This window comes from Lycium ferocissimum, chromosome 5 (assembly GCF_029784015.1).
Source record: "Lycium ferocissimum isolate CSIRO_LF1 chromosome 5, AGI_CSIRO_Lferr_CH_V1, whole genome shotgun sequence".
NCBI lineage: Eukaryota > Viridiplantae > Streptophyta > Magnoliopsida > Solanales > Solanaceae > Lycium > Lycium ferocissimum.
Window position 1 is genome coordinate 34,676,576 of NC_081346.1, and position 23,296 is coordinate 34,699,871.

At 35.4% G+C, this 23,296-nt stretch overlaps 2 protein-coding genes across 9 annotated transcripts; one reads left to right on the forward strand and one right to left on the reverse strand.

The window, feature by feature from the left end:
• Positions 1 to 1,896: 1,896 nt before the first annotated feature.
• On the reverse strand, positions 1,897 to 5,778 carry LOC132056760 (GPN-loop GTPase 3). 5 transcript variants are annotated; one of them, XR_009414930.1, is made up of 10 exons: positions 4,846 to 5,778; positions 4,630 to 4,738; positions 4,461 to 4,542; positions 4,217 to 4,302; positions 3,450 to 3,553; positions 3,232 to 3,362; positions 3,052 to 3,145; positions 2,885 to 2,922; positions 2,719 to 2,774; positions 2,081 to 2,163 (listed from the first exon to the last, which is right to left on the reverse strand). XR_009414930.1 is itself a non-coding variant. In XM_059449097.1 (9 exons), the coding sequence occupies exons 1-9, from the start codon at positions 4,888 to 4,890 to the stop codon at positions 2,107 to 2,109; spliced, it is 726 nt and encodes a 241-aa protein (XP_059305080.1). In that variant the 5' UTR covers positions 4,891 to 5,778; the 3' UTR covers positions 1,897 to 2,106. The 5 variants fall into 5 exon arrangements, 2 of the variants coding, with proteins under 2 accessions (XP_059305080.1, XP_059305079.1); XR_009414929.1 differs by having other exon boundaries at positions 1,897 to 2,163; positions 2,757 to 2,922; XM_059449097.1 differs by lacking the exon at positions 2,885 to 2,922 and having other exon boundaries at positions 1,897 to 2,163; positions 2,757 to 2,774.
• Positions 5,779 to 6,290: 512 nt separating this feature from the next.
• On the forward strand, positions 6,291 to 11,802 carry LOC132056761 (uncharacterized). Of its 4 annotated transcripts, none has more exons than XM_059449101.1 (6): positions 6,291 to 6,444; positions 7,421 to 7,768; positions 9,441 to 10,570; positions 11,004 to 11,176; positions 11,323 to 11,495; positions 11,582 to 11,802. In XM_059449101.1, exons 2-4 carry the CDS (start codon positions 7,426 to 7,428, stop codon positions 11,070 to 11,072), a joined length of 1,542 nt encoding a protein of 513 aa, XP_059305084.1. In that variant the 5' UTR covers positions 6,291 to 6,444; positions 7,421 to 7,425; the 3' UTR covers positions 11,073 to 11,176; positions 11,323 to 11,495; positions 11,582 to 11,802. The 4 variants fall into 4 exon arrangements, with proteins under 4 accessions (XP_059305084.1, XP_059305081.1, XP_059305083.1 ...); XM_059449098.1 differs by having other exon boundaries at positions 11,330 to 11,495; XM_059449100.1 differs by having other exon boundaries at positions 6,397 to 6,523; positions 11,330 to 11,495.
• The last annotated feature ends 11,494 nt before the right edge of the window (positions 11,803 to 23,296 follow it).

Here is a 23,296-nt window from a genome sequence, read left to right on the forward strand (position 1 = left end):
CATGCCGCCCCCACCACTGCAATTTCAGACCACCATCGACACCAAAAAAAGTCACAATATCATTATCATTAATTTCATCTACCATCACCTCCAATTTCATACCACTAATCTTTTTCAAGAAAGTAAAGTGCAAAGGAAAAAAGACCCATCAAAGAACATGAACACTAAGCAAAAGGAAGCCAGAAAACTGAAGAATTTCCAGAGTAAAATAGAAAATTTTCCGCAAAGAAGAAAGAAGAATAATCGATCCGATCAAAACAAAAAAAAAAAAAAAAAAACAGAAATCCCAACAATCAACTAAACACCAATCCCAAATTATCAATTATATGAATCTCATGCATAAATTCCAACTGGAAGCCCTTGAATGAACTCGTGGATAAGTTCAAAAAGAAAATAATAAGGGTACCAAAAAATCAAAGGACTGTGTGTTTTTGTACATGTTAAATGAAGGAAGGATCTTAGAATTCAAATAATGAAACCCTACAAGCAAATATGTTAGAGGGAAAGAGTACCTGAAGAGGAAGAAAGAATTGATGAGCTGCAAAGTAGAGATGCTGATTTAGTACGAAAAACCAAAGACTTTGTGTTTTGAGTCTTGAAGAAGAAAGGGACGGGTGGGGGGAGGGGTGGGGAAATGAAGAAGGAAGGGACGGGTGGGGGATGGGGGTGGGGGTGGGATTAAAAAAATATAACTTTGGTATTGGAAAAAAAGAAAAATGAATTAATTTTAATTAAAACGCGCGTATTTTTTAATTATTTTTACATTTTATGCCACATCAGCTCTCAGGGAGCAAATAATTTCAGTTTTTAGATGTTCAGGTGTGTAATAGGTCGCTCGTATAGTTTAGGTGTGATATCGATTTTTCGGGTATAGTTCAGGGGTATTTTGATGTATTTTGCCAAAACTCAAGAGAGATATTTTAAAACATGTATTGAATGAGAACACAATTGAAAAAAGTTACTATTAAGCTTTTTATTATAAGAAACCCACAAGTATGGATCTGCTAGTCATACTCTCCCTAAGTTTTTATAAAAATAACTCGAGTGCTAGTTCAAAAGTCCTCAACCAAATGTATGGTCGGTATTGAAGAAAAATGTTTTTCTAAAACGTAAGTGATTCTTTACTTATTTTTGGGGTTTGAAGTAAACAAAAGATACTAACCCAAAAACATTTGTATTTAATTTTGGCAAAAATCTATGAGGTTAGATGGTGGGACAGGAGGGTAGAGGCTGGAGTGGAGGGTGAGGAGAGACAATGTTGGAATACTAATTATGAAACTTGTTTTTCTTGTTTTCACTAGAAAAGTTATTTTCCTGATTTTAAGGCACTTATTTTCTCATTATTACTTGCTATAATAAAAAATTACTTGCAAAGACAAGTAACTATTGCAAAATAGAGGAGAAATGATTATATTCATGAGTATTCACCTATCTTATTCTTCCGATTCCAACTATTTCAGATTTAGCATTCTCCGCCACTCCATAAACTGCCTTCATGTAGGAGCACTCCAGTCTTTTGGTACTCAATGGCTCTACCCTCGTCATTTCCTGTTTACTCACCACTCATTTTCTGTTATAGATCTAACAAACTTCAAGGAGCTAAGAGCATATAGCCCCGTTGCATTGGATTCACTCACGCACTAGAAAGAAAATTATCCAGTATTTACTGATATAGCAGCGTAACCTTCCATGTCAACACCCCCACCCCCCCCCCCCCCCCACCACAAAAAAAAAAAAAAAAGAACCAACCGGGAAGTTACTTAATAAAATTTTCATGAGAAGCTCGCATAAACGTCATATCCAACAAGCTGTGATTTGTACCAAGAATAAGAAGTCTTTTTACCTCAAACATGTTTTGGGGGGTAATTATAATGCAAAAGCAACTTAATCAGCAGATGATGGGTAATTATAATGCAAAAGCAACTTAATCAGCAGATGATGTAATTTCACAGAGGTAAAGCTCAAAAAAGGCAAGTCTCACAAAAGACACTTGTTAATACATTTTCACCACCCACCACCTCCCAAGAGCTCGTTGATTCTAGAACGATGTCAAGAAAAATTAACTTCTAATCGTCCTCCTCTTCGTCAAAATCTTTAACCTTTACATCAGCATCCTCTCCATACTGAATGCAGTTGTCGATCTGAGATAAGATGTACTGTATGCTGCAAAACAGAAGAGAACGTTGATCTTTGTCATTGAAGCTGAAAACAGTATTTATTTAATAAATAAGACTACATAGCACAAAAGGTGCCTTCTTATTGGCTATTTACGCAACGCATAAGCACAAACGAGTTATCATCAACAGGTAGTTCAAACATCTAATGTATCCCTTTTTTTTTTTTTTTTTTTTTTTCTGACAAAGAACATCTAACGTATCTCCTATGTCAGAAAGTTCTTTGTACTCAATAAGTTCACTAACCAGGCAATATATAAGAAATGGCTAATATCTAGAATAAGCACATATATCACACTGTCATCAATATTTTTATTTGAGAACAGTTAATATGAAAATCCAAAGCATGAAAGAGAAGCAGGAAGTGAAAACATGAGCATCAGGTGCATATTGAGCACCGGGTGCATATTGAAGTAATCAAGACGCAAAACATCAATATTTTCACATTTTCCATCAGCAAATCAAGCTTTAAAATTCAAGCTACAGGACAAACAAGCCTCTGCTTCCATGTAGAGTACTTAAATTTACCACCAGAGTATATTACCTGCTCTCTTTTCTCAGGTCAAGAGGGAGAAAGCTCACCATGCTGTATTGGTCCACCTGTACACAAGCAAATATCAGCCATTATGGTCACTTTCTTCTTATATCTTTTCATTCGAAAGCGATGAGTCAAGTACAACAGAATCAATGGCGGACTAGGCATATCTTACGAGCCTCTACAATCTTGAATCTAACTTGGAGAAATAACCTATTCAAGTTAAGGTGTCATTAAGTACCAATGTCAAAGAGAATAATAGAGGTACACAAAACATATGATTGTCAATTCAATAACTAATACATAATGTTTTTTTGAAACATTATAACAATCAGAGCTTACCACTTCAATCAATGATTTGTTAAGCTTCTGAAATTGTGGAGCCATTCGCTGATTCAACTCTGCCAGTAACAACTGAGGCTCTGGATTCAAGTAACTAGGGGAACAATAGATTTTAATTTTAGAAGAAGCATGTGATGAAAGTGCCAAAGAGATAAAGAAAATAGTTATAGTAGGACTAACTTCTCAATTTCCTTTTTGTTTGTGACAAGATCCATCTTCGACAGAATGTTAACATGGGGCAGTTCAAGTTGAACCATAGCAGAGAGAGAAGCCATACAACCACTTATGAATTTGGTTACATCTGTAATAAACTGAGATACAAAAAGAACATAACCATCCATGATCAATAGCAGGGGAGGGAAAAAGAAGAAGAAATTCAACTTCTAAAGATCACGCACCTGAGAATCAAGTAAATACACAACACAAACATTAAAATTTTTACGCCTTAGGTGTTCCACAAAGTTCTTCAGCACAGGAACATGTGAGAAAAGTTCAATCTGGCCTATATAATGATGAGAAGTCAGTGATCTTTATGTATATGTGTCTGTGAGTGCATCAGTGCATATCTTTCTATAAAAACATGAATATATTTGTTAAGAGAGAAGACTACTGGTCAGTGTAGAAATTTAGATTAATCGGTATTTGTAATCAGGAGACAGATGTCCAAAGAGCAATGCAGAAATTAAGTTAGGAATTTGTAAGGGATTACATGAGTGCAATGGACTAATGTGGAATTGCTGGATCATATTTATTCTTCAGTGACTTGAAGAGAGAAGAGAAAACACCATAACTATGCCTTGGGATAGAGAGACGGAGCCCAAGGAGTGGAAAAGGCAGGAGGTTCTCAGATTGACGTGAGCCTTAAGAAATGTATTTAGAAATAACAGAATCTTAAGTTCTCATCTCATATCTAAGATTGATCCATCACAACTGCTAATCAAGCTCTCAAACTGAGAGCCCACCACCCTACGCCCCCAGAATATTTACTCACATGAAGTTATGTTAGAAATATTCTAGGTTAATATCTTAGCCTACTGACAAGATTCTGTAGTTTACACCCAAAAATTAGCAGCAAATGTGTACAGAAATTATATTAACATAGCTATACAATGATTGTACTACTGCTACTAAGAACAACAACTATGACGGGGAAAAATACAAGTACCTGGGCAGTCAAACACTAGGTAGTCATCATCCAAGTAGTTGTCCAACTCTTCTGTAAGCCAGTCGTCCAAATTTTCTTCAAGATGTCTGAGATCACCATTAGGGGCATACAAATTTGACAGGCACAAAAACAGAATGACGAAGTTCTCACACAATAGGACTGGGACTCTGAAAATGGCAATCTTTATTTTTTTTTTTTTTTTGATCGGCACTCTGAAAATGACAATCTTCTAAAGAAAGGATACTCCATGCAATACATAAGGCCACCATTTGGTCCGAGACCAAGTTCTTCCATAACATCATCCAGCGAGATGAGTTCTCTGATGTCTGCAGCCAATATCACTAAGTTAATTCTAGAATTAAGACGCATATAAATAGCAAACTAATTACTTAAAATACTTTATCTCCACTCACCCATAGCCACTGGATAGTCAAAGTTCTCTGCAGCAGGATCTAGGTTCACAATATGGATGGTGCGTCGTGTGGTCTCACAGTGTTGATACAAACTAGAGCAGTAAGTGGACTGTAAAAAAAAAAAGTAGTCTAGCTGAAACTAGCTATACCGGGACATCCAAGTATAAAGCAATAGGAACTTTATAGTAACATGAAGCATTATGATTCAGCTATCACCTTTCCACTGCCTGCAGGGCCAATAACTAACTGCGCGTAACCCATGACCACTCCCTTTTCGGTTACTTTTACACACGGCTAGAATCAAGCGATCAACCGAAGACAGAGGTTCTGAGAAAACTGAAAATCTGAAAGACGCCAAGAACTGCAACCAACACGTATGTTGCACACCAAACACCAGCCGCCAACAACAAGCTTAGTACATCAGCGTGTCCCATAAGCAATATCACGACAAAAGAAACATCACAATATCACCTGAACTACTCATTAATAGAGTCAAAAAAAGAAAAGAAAAAAGTATTGTTGAAAATGGCTAAAAAGTATTTCTACGAAATAACCTCATAACAGCCCCTAAAATAGTATAGCAGCATCCTTACAATGGTGATATCAAGAATTATATCATCAGATTTTCTATTATAAGCAACATCAATATAGACAAATAAAAGATTGGCCATCAGCCATCAGCGCGACCCCAAACTCTGAACCCCATTCCTTCTTTTACGCCACCCACAACGGTAAAAATAAAAATAAAAATAAAAATTGCTCCTTTGACCTGGAAAATAAGATTGTAAGATTGTTTTGCCACTTTTAGTATAGCTTTCGTCTGAAACTCCACTGAATATAACAGCAACAAAAGAAACAAACCATTGAGAGAGACTACCCTAATAGATATATTACAAAGAACCCTTGTGGAAAAATCAGAAATCCATTAACACAAGAGCCATTAATCTTGTATTTTAGCAAAGCGGTACCACTGAAGGAACAAAAGAAGAAAAAAAAGGAAGCCTCCTTCTTTTTACAATAGAAAATAGAGTAACAGAGAAGAAAATAATATGGACGAATGGAAGAGAAAAACAGAAAAGATATTAACTTGCCAGCAATTGCAGAGAAATAGGAAGCCTCGCTATTCCACCTACTAGCCACCCCTTTTCTATTCCGCGTCAAAAAGCTGCGAAAGATATAGCTCATTTTATTTGGGCTGGGCCGCTTGGTTTGTCCCTCAAATCTGTGAATTTTTAATTTTTGCCTTTTAACACTTTTTGATCTACATAAGTTTATATTTCACTCCACGTAAGATTATATATTTATATCATAATATTTCACAAATTATGTTGAATATCGTAAACTTTTAAATCTCGACACAAAAATATCCAAAAACACATCAAACTCCACAAAAACAGAAACATTATTCAACTAAACAATGATAAAGACCATATGTCTTAGAAAGCATAATTCCAGTATAAATTCTAAAAATATTACACAAGTTAGGTTGCATAACTTCAGAATTTATGCTGAGCCAAGTTCACTTTCTAGAAATAAATATCACAGAACTTCTCTAGTAAAGCATGTAATAATTTCATTAAATAAGCAGTAGGATAAAAAAAAAAAAACTTACGGCCACAGAAATGAGGAGCAAAAATTAAAGACCAGTGCGTTTGAAGGATGAAACTTGCACATAAGCTCGGCCCATGTTAGGCCCACTTCTATTTCGGGTCGGTTAATCTTTTAGAAAATCCATATACATACATATTATTTTGCCCCAAAAATTCCAAAAAGTTGGCCTTTCCTTCGCGCACGGCGTCTCCGATTAATCATTAGGTTTTTGTTTTCTCCTTTCAGCAACTTATTATTCCTCTTCAACTTTTCCCCTTCAGTCGATTGTTTTTGTGTTCTGCAAGTTCGTCCTCGCACATACTCTTTATCTTTCCTTTTTTTTTTTTTAAGGAATGTGCTCATATACAGTTGTACGTGTGTGTGTGTGTGTGTGTGTGATGCGCATGTGAAATTTTTGGAATCATTTGCATTGTATGTTTGTGAGTTTCGAAACACTCTGCTGGACATATGCTTTGATATATCCATAATTAGAGGTAATATTTGGACTTATGTGGCATTTTACCCTTTCAATGTTCCTAAGTCTTTTTAGCTGAAATGTGATAGCAGCTGATAACTTGGAGTGCTAAGCGGAGATAATTTTATTTCCTGAAGTTGATAGCTTCATTCTGGACTTGTTTTAAATGAGTTGTTCCAGTTCTTGAGATTTTCTACAGTCTTCTTTTCTATGAATAACCTAACTTCGTTTTCCGTTTTTCTTTTACTTCAAGTCTTCGCTAAAGTCAAGTGATTGCACTGTCATATTTGTATATGTTATTATCATAAATATGGGCAGCACTAAGCAGGAACTTGGTTGAGTACTCTGTTTTACTATTTTAATTCTCCAGTAAAGTATAGAATGGCTAAGTTAGAAGCGATAAGAAACAAGGGAGTCATTAAAAACACTACTTATTTATCTGGTTATATTAACTCTCTCGTTAGTACTATTTCCTTTATGGAACTACTGCCACTTCAACATGAATGACTTATGTGATGTCCTGTATACCTGTATGATAATATTGAATGGTGCTCTACACAGTGATATGTGTGTTTAGATTCTAGTATGAGGAAATTCCTGCTTTCCAAAGTTTCTGATGTTTGAGTTGTTCTTAAAACTAAACTCTTTTGATTTTCCACCGTTTTTTTATTCATTGAAAACGTACTTTGGACTAACCTGCTCCTATGCCAATGTGTGATATTTCAGATAAAATGCTGCAGTTATTTCTATCTAAACCATCTTGGAGGGAAAATGCAACTGATGAAACAGTCGAGCAGAGAAAAGCTCTTCTGAATGAGCTAGAATCAGTCATCTGGTCATTGATGTTGGTGGAAGGGCGATCTGAATCTCGCCTTTGGCTTTGCAATGCAGTCGCAGGGATCAAGTCTATAACACCACGTAATCAACGTGAGTTATTCATGACTTTATTGACGTGTAAGCCTCTAAAGCGGCCCTTAGTTGGACAACTTCTACAATTGCTTTTCCAGAAGGAACCTCAGAAAGCAGGGCATATCATTGCAAAGAAATGCTTTTTATTAGAGAATTTCTTCAAAGGCAAGGTTTTACTATTTTATGTGATTTAATGAAGTTAATCTTGATATTTCATTTGTCTTTAAGTTGGTTATTAAGCTCCTTTTTGCTTGACTCATGAGCCAAATACTTCTAATTTTACCTTTTAGTTTTCTCTTCTTGATCAAAAAATTATCTTACTGAATTGATTGACTCTTTCCATGAGATATATTGTCTTTTACAGGTGGTAGCTGAATCGATATATTACGCAATATCTTAGTCGAAGTTATCAATATCTTACTGATTCAAATTGGGTCTTTCCAAGATATATTTGCTCTTGTCAGCTATGAAGGGCTCCTTCCCAACAATATTTTGTACTTAGCTCAGTACTACCTTGGTATTGAGTTTATTAATAAAAATTACCTCTTATTGATGAAAAAGTAAATTAAAAAAATGCATTAAGTACTACAAATTTGGTGAGTAAACTAGAAAAATGGAAAGGAATGCTTTAAAATCCATCAGCTTCAAATTTGAAATAAATGACTTTGAAAGTTTAGATAACTGTATGCCTTTGAAGTTGACGTCATAAATGACAATTGATAGTTTAGTGGAAAGGCCCTCCTTGTCCAACCGTGAGGTTCGGGGTTCGAGTCAGTGATGGAGCTTTTGTGTGAAAAATCTATGACCAGTTCTGGTTAAGGGGGATTGGGGTTGGGGTTTTTTTTTTTTTTTTTTGGGGGGGGGGGGGTGTTCAAGTCAGTGAGGGAGCTTTTGCGTGAAAAATTTATGACCTGCTCTGGTTATGGGGGATTTACCATGAACAGACCTATGTGGGTACCCGGTAGGGGTGCGGATCTAGAGGTCGGATTCTTCAGCACAGGAAATTTAGGATACGGGAGTATGGTACGGCCAATTAATGTATATTACAACTTGTATAAGTATATATGTTGATTGCTGATAGAAAAAGTATATATTTCAATTAATTAAAATTATTGAACTAAAACTAATCAAATTTAATTCTTTATAAGCACCTATTATTTTATTCATAAGATATCTCGTGCAATAGTAAGGCGTTCTCATGTTTTATATATATATATATATATATAGATATGGGTCTTGCTAACCTACTACATGAAGGTAGTAGGTTAGCGATGTACCCACATTTTGTTTTCCTTAAATGCCCCTGAAGCTTACCTTGCAACAAATTAATAGAGATGGCTTTTGGCCTGATCCGATCAATTTATACTTCTTGGTCATAGATGTACTAATGTAGTCAAAGCACTCAAGGTAAGTTAAATCCGGTGTGGATCCCAAACCCACAGCCAAATCGTGTTGGATCGACACGTGTGTGGCAGGGATTTGGAGGATTAAAGGAACATGAAATTGCCAGAGTGCATTCTTTCTGGGGTATCTTGTTCAAGAGTTACTGAATGAACGATAAAGTGAAATAATTTGTCTTAATTTCTTGTATGTAATTTTCTTTGTAATTTTCCTTCGTGAGGGAAATGAAAGCTAATGTTGATAACTAGTGTTCCTAATCTTTGTTCTAATATTATTATCAAAATGACTTCATTATGATTGGTTGCCTTGTGATTTGGATGACTGTAGAGGATAGTCATGTGGTTTACCACCTCTGTTCTTACTTACTAAGACATTTTTCTGAACTGATTACCTACTCTCAGCATCTTTTTTTGTCTGCAAATTATTGATCATGCAGGAAACCAAAACCGTATTTTGCAGTGGTTCTCTAATTTTGCTGGTACTGGTTATGCGGACCATACAAAGGGGGCTAAGGCACTATCGCAGTTTGCCTTTGTGAATAGAGACATCTGTTGGGAGGAGCTCGAGTGGAGGGGAAAACATGGACAATCACCTGCAATGGTTGCCACAAAGCCTCACTATTTTCTTGATCTGGACGTTGAGCGAACAGTGGAGAATTTTCTTGAGTATGTTCCTGGATTTTGGTCATCTAAGGAATTTGCCGAGTCATTAAAAGATGGCGACATTCTGACCATTGATAATGATTTTTTTATCAATATGTTTATTGACTTGATGTACAAGGATGATTTGAAAGAAGTGTGGGAAATTATAGATGAGTTTCTGATTGAGCAATCTTTCTCTTTCTTATGTCAACACCTTCTCGTCATTCTTGGGGAACAAGATCTAATGGTTTTCTTGGATTTACTCCAAAGTTATGCTAAACCAAGGTTGCAAAAGATGGATTGTCATGATTCTCTTGATCAGTTGCTGGAGATCATCCTTTCCAAGTGGGATGGCAATAATTCTCTTGATCAGTTGCTTCTCTTGAATGCAGTGACTACTCAACGTCGGCAACTTATGCGATTTATACGTGAAGAAGGTAGTCAGGAGCAAAAGGAAAAGGTTAAGCATGTCGTTTTCCAAATTTGTTCACCAACAATCCCTAAAGGTAGCTTTGCAACAGTTCTGCGAGAATGCTTCAGAAGAAAATCTGTAGAGACTATAAAATGGTTGGGACTGCAGTCTTGGGCTTTCTACTATTATTTATCCGAGGAGTTCCAGCATTCGAATTCCTGGGAGAGTTTATTTGTCGGCAATGACATAAGCTTTCGCAAATCCAAGACTTATCCAATATTAGATCACGACCAGCTTCTGGAAGAAAGCGAGTCTGAGCAGGACAACAGGTCTTCAGCCAGAAATAAGCGCAAGAAAAGGCAAAAACACAGAAAGAAAAAGAGAAGGGATCTTGACTTCGAAGAATTAGACGGAATTGAATTTGCCGATGTTATTGAGAGTAGACTGGAGTTGCATCCGACATCTGGTGACTGGTTGTTATCTACTGATGGGTATTCTACTACTTGGAGCAGTGTAAGTTCAAAATACATTGTTTTCATTCAAGGCCTGGCCATATTTTCCACTTTTTTATTGCTATCTTGACAGTTGCATATGAATCCTGAACCTTTAGGACCTGTGCTGTCCATCTCTTCCATGGATAGGCTCTTAGAGCATTTGACATTTGTCATATATAATTTATCATGTATATTAGACTGTTACCTGCGCAACTAACAGGTTTGAGGATTGTGTCCATGAGTAGAAATTTAAATAGCAAAATATGCTGATTTGCTCATCTGAAAGAATAGGATTTTGACTTTTGAGCAGTCAATTACATGCATCATCTTGCTTCTTAGATCTTTTTTTATATTGATGGCCAGAGGAGTGTGGGTAGACACCGCACAATATCCTTGTTTGATATGTTAAAATTACTTTTGTTCTTGGTTTTCTAATATCATGATTTATACAGGTAGACCTACCTGAGCATATATCAAAGCATTGCTTCTTCACGTGGATGAAGTGGGTTTTTGCTGAATGAAGAGATGATTTTTCACTCTTGGCATGGGTTTGTTATGAAACAACAAAAAGATTTATGGTCATCTTATGCTTTCCGCATTCACCTTCTAATGGAAGAATTTGAAGGTTTAGTTGATCACACCTGCAAACTGCTCTCTTTTCTGTCTCCATCATTTTTTTTTTTTTTTTTTTGGGGACAGACTTAATGGTTCTACTCATTGTGATATGCTTGTGGCTATCACTTTACCTTATTTTGCTTTTTGATTTTTGAGATTGCAGGTGAGGCAAAAGTTGCATGTTGATTTATCACTCTGTATAAGAAGAATCTGTTAAATGGCGCTTCTTCATTGCCTCTTCTCCTGATTGCAACTCTCTATTTCCTTATTGGATCCTGCCTTGCAAATCAAGTATCTACCCGAGCAACTATTCTTTACTGATTGTGAAGGTAATACTGAGCATATGGATATTGCACGTTTAAGTGCTTATGTTCTTAAGGCGGACCTTTCTCAGCCTAATGTTTCCAATGTGCAGATTTCCTTTATTACCAGTTGCCAGTGCCCAGGAAATCTTGAAGTTTCTTTTCCATCTAGTTTAGGTAACAATAGCAACCGCAACAACCGCAGGGTCTTATAAACTTGAAAACAAAAAAGTAACTAAGTTGGCCCGACTCCCTTAGGTTGTATTCAGGGTTGGGCCAAGGCTGTAGCTCAATTCACCTCTAGATTTCTATTGATCTTGATTAATTTGTTCTAGTTTAGTTCTTTTGTGTTCAGAGTTATCTTCCTGCACTGGACCAGACTAAGTTTCCTCACATATTGTGAATGATACGATTCCTTGTGAAAAAATTGGTTGATGAACTTTCCCGTGCCTCTGGCTGGCTGCTCGGTTGGAGCTAAAAGTCGTGTTATTGATGGCTAATGTTTGCAGTACACTGCATGGATTGTTATACGGTGAATAACAATACAAGGATTATTATGTGGAGAATAAATAATACGGAGAATAAAAATGCATGGATTGTTGTATGGTGAATAAAACGTATTGGGTTTGTTATTTAAGAATTGCCTATGGGAAATGTATTTCTGTCTTCATATGTTCTTATCCACGTATTGCTAATACTTTAAGAGTCGTTTGATTTAGATTCAAGTTATATAGGAATTAATAATGGTCATTAATAACGTGGATTGTAAAATAGGGATTAATAATGTATGGGTTGTAATGTAAAGATTAGTAATGTAGGGGTTAAAATATATTTTGTTAGCTTTTAGAAGAAAATTGATTGAAAAATGAGGGTTATTTTGGTCACTTTTGTTGTTTTAATCCACGAATTACTATGCTTCCTATGCGTACTCCACCTATCTTTGCAGGAGATAAAACATAAGTTCTTTGATAACTTATGCCAGCAACAACATAAGTCTAATACCAATCAAACTAAGTTGTCATTTGGTGGTGGTTGTTTTAGGAGTGTTGATCTATGTATAAAAAATCAACACGACGTAACATACAGCATCTTACATGCTTTCTGGTTGGTGTTTCAAGGAGAATTAATTTCAGCACAATATGTATCGTCGGTGGATTAAAATTTTCCTATTCTTCATACATAACACTTGTACAAGTTTTGGAGGAAATCTATGTATATTATTGAGGTAGAATATGGAATAAAAGATATATGTTAAATATTATCTAGATTAAAATAACAAATAATTAAATACACACTTACTTTAGTAGGTCATAGTTACAACTGGGAGTCCGGTATCCTTCCTAATTTTTTGCTACAACTAAACGGTGCTTTTACGCATTTGAACTGCTTTCGATAAAAGAAGTTAAAACCAATTTTAGGGATGTCATATTGTTTTTTTCTCTCTGTTGAAATTTTAAATTATAAAAATAATTGAAGAGGACATTAGGAATCAGGATATTGAAATCGTTAAAAGAGGTGAGTAAACAAAAAAGGGAAAAGGGTAAATATCCCTTTACGTTGTTTTAAATGGCTAAAAATATCATCCGTTGCAATTTTGGGTCATTTATGCTCCCGTCGTTATGAATGTTAACAAATATAACTTTCATTTGCTGAAAATCCCTAAATTGATTCAAGTAATCCGATTTCACAAAAAAGAACTCACTACCATATTTTACCTGCCCCGACCCGCCTCCTAAGATAACCAAGTCTTCCTTCTCATTTATATTTTCTCCTCCAGCAACTTGGCTCTTAAGCCCACCGCTCCGGCGAACTCCTACTTTTATACTATTCATTGACAATTGGGAACAAAGGCTTCAACTGCAAAACAAACATCAATTTGTCAAACTAAAATGACAGCCATTGATAATAAAAAGTTGAAAAGGTACAAAATAGCTGTAACATAACTGATTAGTTTCGCTCTTTGATTTATCTCTCCCAAATGCATTTTCATTCACTTTCTTCTAATATTCTATGTAAAAGCGAGGAGCGTATGGATCTTTCACACTACAATTAGAATACAGTACAACTAATGACATAATGGGAAAGGAATTCGTAAATGCAGCCTTTTACAATTTTTCTTTTCAGTTAAAGAACTTGATAATCACATATCAAAACGTTGGATAATGAAAAAAGATGGGATGATGTACTTCAAGATTGTCTCTCAAACGCCATCAGGGAATAGAATGAGTTATTTTAAGAGGTGGGTTGGACAGGTAAAATAGAGGAGTGGGTTATTCTTTATGAAATCGGGTTATTTGAATCAATTTGAAAATTTTCCTTAAATGAAGGGTATATTTGTTAACTTTCATAACGGCGGGGGCATAAATGAACCAAAATTGTAATGGAGGATATTTTTAGCCATTAAAACAAAATAGAGGGATATTTTTTATCCTTTTTCCAACGAAAAATTCAGTGAAGGTTCACATGGTTCACATTTGGGAGAAAGATGTGTCTAGATAAAGCTTTGCAAAGAATATATACAAAGCTAAAGATGGCCAAGACTATAATAGTAAGACGATATTATTTAAACAAAATACAACCACACAAAAAAAGGAAATTGTACCATGTGCACTAATTTTTAATACAACACATTAAACATTTAAAACGAACTAATCCTTGCATAGTAATTTTTTCATTACTAATTCTTGCATTATTAATTCTTGCATTACTAACTCCCGCGTAACTAATCTCGGAACCAAATAATTTCTAAATGTATTAAGTATAACAGACTCTTTGTTCTTAGTTTATTTTGATTGAGTTATTGACATAAGGAAGAAGAGAGTAAGACAATCTCCTCTTTTTTTTGAGCCCATCCAATTAAACACCTTCATTTTATCAATGGAGAACAAGAAAAATATTGTCACATAATATTTTAACGGAATTACATTAGTAATCAATAAATTAAGTTTAATTCTATACATACACATAATATAAATATAGCAAAATCAAAGTACAATTTAGTTTATTTCATCGCTATTTGCACTAAAGTTGACAAACAAACAAAACCATCACTATACTTATTAGTATCAGGTAGAAATCTAAATGGTAAAGCAATGGGTTTTGGTTTCGTTGTTTGTAAGTTTGATGCGTGTATGTGTGTTTGTATATGAACATGCTCTGATACCAATAAAGAGCTAGAACATTATCCAAAATAATAAAGTAGTTGCTAAATTAGTCTAAATCAAAATAGTTAAATATAGTTTAATATTGACTGCATTTTATTTCACGCTCAAATTCAGAGAGGCGTGGCCGGCACCCGGTGCCATACTCGGCTCGAGTGAAGCACTCTGTAACTGTGACTTTGGAGGGGGTAACCCTCAACTTAGGCCGACGAGGCCGTATCCTGAATCATCTGAACATAACATCAATCTCGTTTGAAGGGTAAGCACACCGTAAAACGTATATACATAAAACTGCGCAGGCCGACGAGGCCGCCATGTGCGTCTACAACAACTCTACTAGAATGAACATATACAAGGGCCGGCAAGGCCTCTACACTGACATACATAACATATAGGATACATCTACAAGCATCTAAAGAGTAATGATTGTACTATGGCCGGGATAGGGCCCCGACCTACCCATCATGTGTATATACACAAGACTCTGGACTGGGTAACTTCGAATGACAAGGAGCTTACCACACTAGCTAGTACTCGACAATCTACTGATGTGGTCTCTCTAGCTGCCTATCTGAACCTGCGGGCATGAACACAACGTCCCCAGGCAAAGGAACGTCAATACGAAATAATGTACCGAGTATGTAAGGCAACTGAAATTGAAATATAAGATAACTGAGCATAAACTGAAGAGTCAATATAGATTCTGGTTGTACTTACCTACCTCTGCCATCTAATAAATAAGGCCAAACCTATCGACAGACACCTGTGGTCATCCACTTCTTTCACTTGAGCACCTAAAGTGACCCTTATTCTATTTAAACACTTCAGGTGGGTCATTCCTATTCTACTTAGAGACTTTTTGCACCGTTATCGGAGCAAAACCAACACCAAAGGGGGCGCCACCTCATTGCACATCCAACCAGCCCAAAAACCCCAATTTTTAATGGTCAAAACTCCACGAATTTACAAATTAATGAATTTACAATTAAAATGAGTTGACACAATTTAATTGAGTTGGCACAATTTAAATGAGCCGGCACAATTTAATTGGCCACTTAATCCACGTAGGAGACGACTGGTGTTGGTTTTACTCCGATAACGGTGCAAAAAGTGTCTAAGTGGAATAGGAATGACCCACCTGAAGTGTCTAAATGGAACAAGGGCCACTTTAGGTGCTCAAGTGAAAGAAGTGGACGACCACAGGTGTTTGTCGATGGGTTTGGCCAATAAATAATAATATGCCATTAAACCACTTAGCCTCGTATAAGGCATCTAGACATGCCTGATTAGCCTAGAAGGAACTCAATGTAGCTCCGAAGGCAGTTTGTATGTATAATCATAGCCCCGAAGGCAGGCGCACATCTGTATAGCCCCGAAGGCAAAGATCATAGCCACGAAGTCAACTATCATATCCCCGAAGCCAACTATCATATCCCCGAAGCCAAACATCATATCCTCGAAGGCAAATATACACTTCTATAAACTCTACAATCTCTCATTCTATCTATTAACTACGTGAGCAACAATGCTAACTGAAAGTGAATTCTCGATGAGGGAAACTACTATACGAATATCACAAAACAACATAGACATGGAATCTCTATGAGCGGCACCTCTTTGTGCACTTGGTTGGGACTCGTTCAATAAGAAATCATGCCAAACAAAGATGGAAGAATAGCCTTTACATATCTCTAAGTCGATCCTTCCACAGTGATGGCGAAATTAGCGCCTTTCACAAGTCAAGCTACAACCAATAAACAATACTACTATCAACATAAAGGAACGTACTAAGTAACCCTCGAACAGAAATAACACTCTAACATGATTCTACAACATCAATTTCGCCTAATTCCTTTCTACTGCTTGCAACACCACCAAGCACCATAAGAATACATATACACCAACATTTCCAGCGACTTTAAACAACTAAACCAACTCAACATATCCACACAACACAACAAATGATTCAAATACACTATTCGTTCATTACTTCCATCTTAAAACTTGTGTGTTCAGAGGCGTTTTTGGGGCGAGTCTCGGGACGAGTCCCAGGGCGGGGCGTACCAAAAATGCTCTGGGGCGTAAATAAAAGGTGTTAAATTTAGGGCATAGGTTCCGGGCGCAAAAGCGTAAGTCCCGGGCGTAAAGGCGTACGCCCCAGGCGTTAAATTTGATTCTTATTATTTTAAAAGTATTTTTGCTATAAATTATGATTTTTATTATTAGTATAATGATATTTGTATTTTATGTTATCATGTTTTCATATTGAACTGATTTTTCCTAAAATATATAAATAAAAAAGCCAACTCGCATAGAAAATAACACTGACATAAATAGTTTTTTTAGATGATTATGCCTGAAATTGATATGATAGAATTTCATAGCACTATGTTCCTGAAGCAACTTTATCCATTTGCTGTCATTGCTCTTACACTTTTTGCCCTTCTCCTTCTTCGGATATACAAATAAAAGTCAGTGCAAATATTACTTGAGGTCGGAAAGGACTAATAGATCTGGAGATTGATGATGAAGTGAATGAAGATAATTTTTTAAAGATTATCTAGGCTATTATCATTTTTTGTGTTGTTTCCTTTTCCAAATAATATTTATAATAATTCTTTTTATATTATTGGTGATTTATTTGAATTTATTTGCCGAATTTTAATTAAAACTTTACTTTTGCTTATTTTTTAGTAATAAAATTATAAAATTGAAGATACATGAGACATACGCCCCGTAGATCCATGGGACTTACGCCCCGTATCTCAGGGCTTACGCCTCGCCCCGTGCTGCGTAAAACACCTCGCCTCGCGCCCTGCCTCTTGAAACACTACTTAAAACGACTAAGTATAACTACAACATCAACATGTCTATATACATAGAGAGGAAGAGGGGTTTTACCTTGTAATACCTTCATATATTTATAACTATAACTCAGTAACACCTTCAACAACTATGCATACCAAGAACAATATCAACATGTTATACAATATACTCAATAATTCTCCATAATTTCCTTTCTTTACAACGCATATGGCAACAACAAAAACAACATCAAGATCAAGTTTCTCCATAATTTCCAGCCACATCATGGTCCAAGAACTATCCAAAACAGTCCACAACACTACAATCATTCCAACATGATTTCTAGTCTTTACTTCACAATTTCTTCATCATACAACCTAACTAATACTTAGATAAGCTTGAATACATGAAAAGAAAGCATAATCATACCTCAACCAACAAGAACAGTCTCAACCACAAGCTTACTTCACTTTGACTCAAAACTCAACATACAACATCGGAGTAGGGAGTTATGGGCATTTTAAAACAGACTATCAGAAGCCTGCAAACCTACACGGAAATTCTAGAAACTACTTAAAAGGCCCACTAATTTCGGCCCATCAGCCCAACCCGATTTGGACTACTATATATACCCGCTTAAGTCATCTAAATCACTTAATTTTTCACCATTTCTCATCTCCACGCCTCTCTAGAACCTCCCACAACATTCATCCAATATCCTTACACCAAAACATAGCAAATTTAGGAGTTTCTACATTAAATTAAGCTAGGGTTTGTAAGATTTACAATGAATCTCGACCAATCAACGAAGGGCCACGACTTTGGGGCTCATATTTTCACCAAAACCGAACCTTATAGACCCTATGAGCTCTCTCCAATACTCCAAACCATTCCAAATCAAATCAAGAGAAGATCAAGCCATAGAATTCTTAACTAGGTTATGGACGGAGCTTATTCATACTTCTAATTGAAGTTGTGGTGGATAAGTTTTAGGGTGAATTGTGTGAGGTGAAATTCTTCAACTTATAAGGTATGTTTTTCATCTTGAGTTTGATATTAAGTCATTTATTTGGAGGATTTTAATGGTTTAAAGTAAAGGAAAACATGGCATAAAGGTCATAGATAGATATGTTGATGTTGTTGGCTTATGGACTAATTTTCGAAGGAAGTTTCGGACGGATTTGTATATGTTTGTCATGTAGTATCTTGATTACGCTATGGTTGATGTTGTTAATGATGTTTGGGAGTTGTTTTGGAATTTGGAGGAAGTAGATAATATAGGGGAAATGCTGTTCGATTTTCGTTGGCTCATTTATTAGTCTAGCTTGATCTTATGAGCGTTTCAATGGCTTGACCTTAGTATGAATCATCTTGAATGTAGATTTGCAAGTTCGGAAGGATAAGCGTTAAGTAGTTAAGGAAACGACAAGATATGTTAAGGCTAAGCCTTTCTTTCTAAAGACATGATTCTTTTCTTATGAATCCCCACATGCTTTCCATAACATCCTTATTCCCAAAAAGCTAGAAGTTTATGATTCTCAAAGTTCTCATGATGCCAAAGATAGATGTGTTCTATGATGATAATGATGATGGTGATGATCTCATTCTAGAGATTCCATTCTAGAGATTCCAAAGCTTATGGATTTGACGCTATTATGAGATTATTGAGCTTATTTCATGATTTTCTTAATTTTATTCATTATTGTTAATCTCACCTTATGATAGTTGTTCCTTCAAGGTGAGATATAGCGACGATGATAATTCCATTTCTAATGCTATCCAAGTTCATCGTTCTTGATACTCTCATGACACTATTGATCTCATCCTACGATAGTTGATCATCTAAGGAAAGATATAGTGATAATGATAATGATGATGATGATGTGATTTTATTTATGTACTCTTATATATGTATATATATAGTTATGTGTGACACCAAGCCTATGTGGCCGGGATCTCATCCACTACAGTTGGGTACGAATGCTACCAAATCCTACTACGGCTGGGTACCAATATTACTGAGTCCTGCTATGGCCAGGTACTGGTAATACCCAGTCTATATGGCTGGGTATGGTATTGTATGGATACATAAGTGGATATATGAAATGTTCTTCTAGAAAAAGTTAAGTAAGCATGACGAATGTGTTAAAAGGTATCATGAGGTATAAACGGTTCTTTTATCTTCCTGCTTTTATCATGTTACTATTCATGCCTTACATACTCAGTACATTACTCGTCCTGACGTCCTTTCTTGTGGACGCTGCGTTAATGCCCGCAGGGAAGTAGGGAGACGGATCTGATCCTTAGGAGCTTCATCAGTGGAGTTTCAGGAGCGCTCCATTTGCTTCGGAGCCGTAGTCTATTGGTATTACTCTTTGTGTATATACTTGGGCATAGAGGAGTCCTGCCCCGTCTTTATGGGTTCCTGTAATCTATATAGAGGCTCGTAGACAGATGTATGTAGCTAGATGTCCCCTAACCTTATTAGTTCATATTGTTGTATAATATTTTGGCAGCCTTGTCGGCTTGTGATGATGGGCATAATTGTTGATGATTATATAGAAATGTACTGCTATTTTGCGACATATGCCCTTACAGATCATAATACCCATGAGCTATCCTTGTGGTCCACCTAGAGATGATTATGAAATGTATGTTCAGAGGTGCTCAGTAGGGTAGTTCCGGGTGCCCATCACGGCCCTCTGGTTGGGTCGTGACACCGGAAGTACGGGTTATAACATCCTTGATTCATTTAACCTCCAACCCTCAGGATAGTTCCTTAACACTTGTTAAACTTGAGTTAAGCACTTATAACCTCAAAGATAATCTTGATTTTCGAGCTTATGTCGACTAACTTACGACGAACATGATTTATAAAAGTACCAGGTGTAACATTTATATTACTGCTTGTTGTCACAAAACAAATCGAGACGTTGTCAATACTAGAAAATCGGCTAAATAGCTTAGAACGAAGATTATTCAACATAAAAAAGAATAAAGAAGAAATGAGATAAAAGTATTGAAAAATGGAGGGCGCAATATATAGACAGAATGAAAGAAATATATTCTTTGAAGTCTTGCGACGATGGGACCCAATGAACACCCAACATATTGAAAATATAGAATTTCGAAGATACTTCAAGTCCGAGTTTCAAGTCCAGAATATGTCTATAAATAGTCAAGGAGCTTAGAAGACTAGACATATGAAAAATATAACAACCAAATCACTCTCTAGCATATCCTTTCTATCACTCCATGTTACTCTTGTTTATTTGTATAATTCCAGTTGTTTGTTTGTAAGCTGATCGTGTACTATTTCTGAAGTTTGCGAGCTTTTGTAAAAGACTCTTCAGGTTTTCTGAAAAGAAAATCTCTTTCCGTAATTAACTATGTAAGTTCTAATATTTTAAAAAATTTAGAATTATTTAGAATTATGTTTGTTTAAAGATTTCAAGATTTTTTTTTCCGTATGTTTTATTCGTTATTTTTGTATTGTACATGTATAGTTCATTTACTGTTCCAAACTGTTTATTCTAAAGTATATTATAAATAGTTCAATTTCTTAGAAACTCTGATGGATTAACCTGTAATTTTTTTATAAGAACTCATAGCTGTAAATTTACCCGCAAAAAATTAAATGGTGTTTTACTCGGATTATGTCCACGGTAAAGTGAAAGAAGCATGTTCTAAGAGTTAGGTTGAAAGGAAGAAGTGAAAGGAATGAGTATGTAAAAGAAAGGGAAAAATCTTAAAACTTAGAACAAGAGATTGTCTAAATTGAAGAAAAAAATGAACCTAAAGTAGGTTAAAAATATTTGGGAGAGGGAGTACAAAGAAGGATTTACACACAATAAAAACTATCTCATAATTATCTCAATTTCATGACCTCAGACATCTCTAAATATAATTCTAAATTACATAAAGACACGTAAATATAAGTTTAGAATTTAAATAATCAATAGATGGAGAAATTTGATACCTACAAGAACCTAATAGAGATAAGTGTTTTCATTTTCATTATAAAGAACCATATCTACTATGTAGACTAACATCTATCTGTTTAAGTAGTATTACTTGTTATTTATAAGATTATATTGAATAATATATTGACTCTTTTTTTGTTATAATTTAAGTAGTATTTAATTGTTCCTCTGCAATTTGGTCACCTTAGATTATTTTTAGATCATACTTTACTCTTTTTAGAAACTATATTTATTACATATTTTCTCAATGAGAATATAGATGAATTTTTCAATAATGTTTTGTTTAAAATAGAAAGGTTAGCTGCGACGTAATTATTGTTTTTGAATTTTTTCTTTGACCAATTACTTTTAAAAAAAAAAAAACATAACCACAAAAAAAATTATATTCCCTTTGCGTATTCCTACCCCCTAAATTAGCTTAATTAGACTCATTTTATTCCTGTGAATTTCTTGACTTATTGCCAACAAGGTTTTTATAGTACGAATTAAATTCGACCTCTTAATACTTGATCAACGAGTTAGGCTACAAAAAAATAAAAATAAAAATTTGATCTAGTTTGGACTTGTTTTGCGTTGTGCTTAGATAACTTGTTTGCGTAAAAATAAAAAAGACTTAAACACTATTCTTTTGATTAATGTCGCATTACTCTCATACTCTTGAGTTGATATGTGTTAATCAATAATGGAATGCATTTATTTTAATATTTACAGACGGTGCAATTGCCCAATCTATTTAATCAAATTGATAAATATGAAGAAATGAGGAATAAAAATTAAAATACCTTACGTTATTCTTTTTTATCCATCTTATAAGAAAATTAATTTATTATTTAGTATTGGACAAGAAAATGGTGGAATCGTTCATAGCTCCTGTGAAGCTAAGGACGATATCTTTGAAAGAGAAAAGACGGAGAATTTAAAGATCAGCTCACAAAACAAAGCTCAAGTTATTAATCAATTACTTGGGCCCAATTCTAAACACTTGAAAGATAAGGGCAAAATGCCTTCTTCTTCAGCCCAAGTCGATGATAAACTGATGACTCACATTCTTGGAACCTTCCATATTCTTTGAACAACTCATTTTAGATTGTTAGAAGGCAGCAAATAGTTAATAGAAAAGTGTACAAATTAGTTAGATTTTATTTCTATATAAAAAACACTGTACAACATATAATTCATTCAATACAAGCATTAAATATTTTGCTATATTTGTTTCTATTTCATAATATGGTATCAGAGCAGGTTCTGTGAAGAACTCTGTTGGCATTAGCTAGACTAATGTATATATGAGTTTTGATGATTGACAATAGATGAACAATGATTGAACATGATACCATGAAGAATACAAATCAGGCTATACCTATGGCTCATTGAAGCGGATGTTCCAAACATTGTACAATGTCTGAATAAGCAAGAATGCAATGCACATGGAACTAGTAACAAAGACCTGATCGACCGCAAGAGACAGCTGCAAGCAATGCACATGAATAAGGTCCACTAACATGTTCCATTAGATACAGACAAGCAGACAAGCACAGAGAAGAAGTGACCCAGCCTACAGAGATGTCCAGTATGCAACATAAATGATTTAATGAATAAGACAACTGAAGAAGGCAGCAAAGGAAGGATAAATGACTCAGTGGAAGAAGCAGTTCATTGAAGAAATAGAACAATTATGCAAGCTGTTCTATACAAAGGAGTCATCATGTACAGGGGATTAATGGTCACAGGTCATCAGGTGCATTGGTTGAATGACCCAGCTCTGAGGAGAAGTGAAGTGACTTAGAAGATAATGATCAGAAAAAAGAAATTATTCAGCTAAAGAGTTTGCAGATAAAGCATGTGTATCAGGTTAACAGAAGAAGCAGGTCTGAAAACA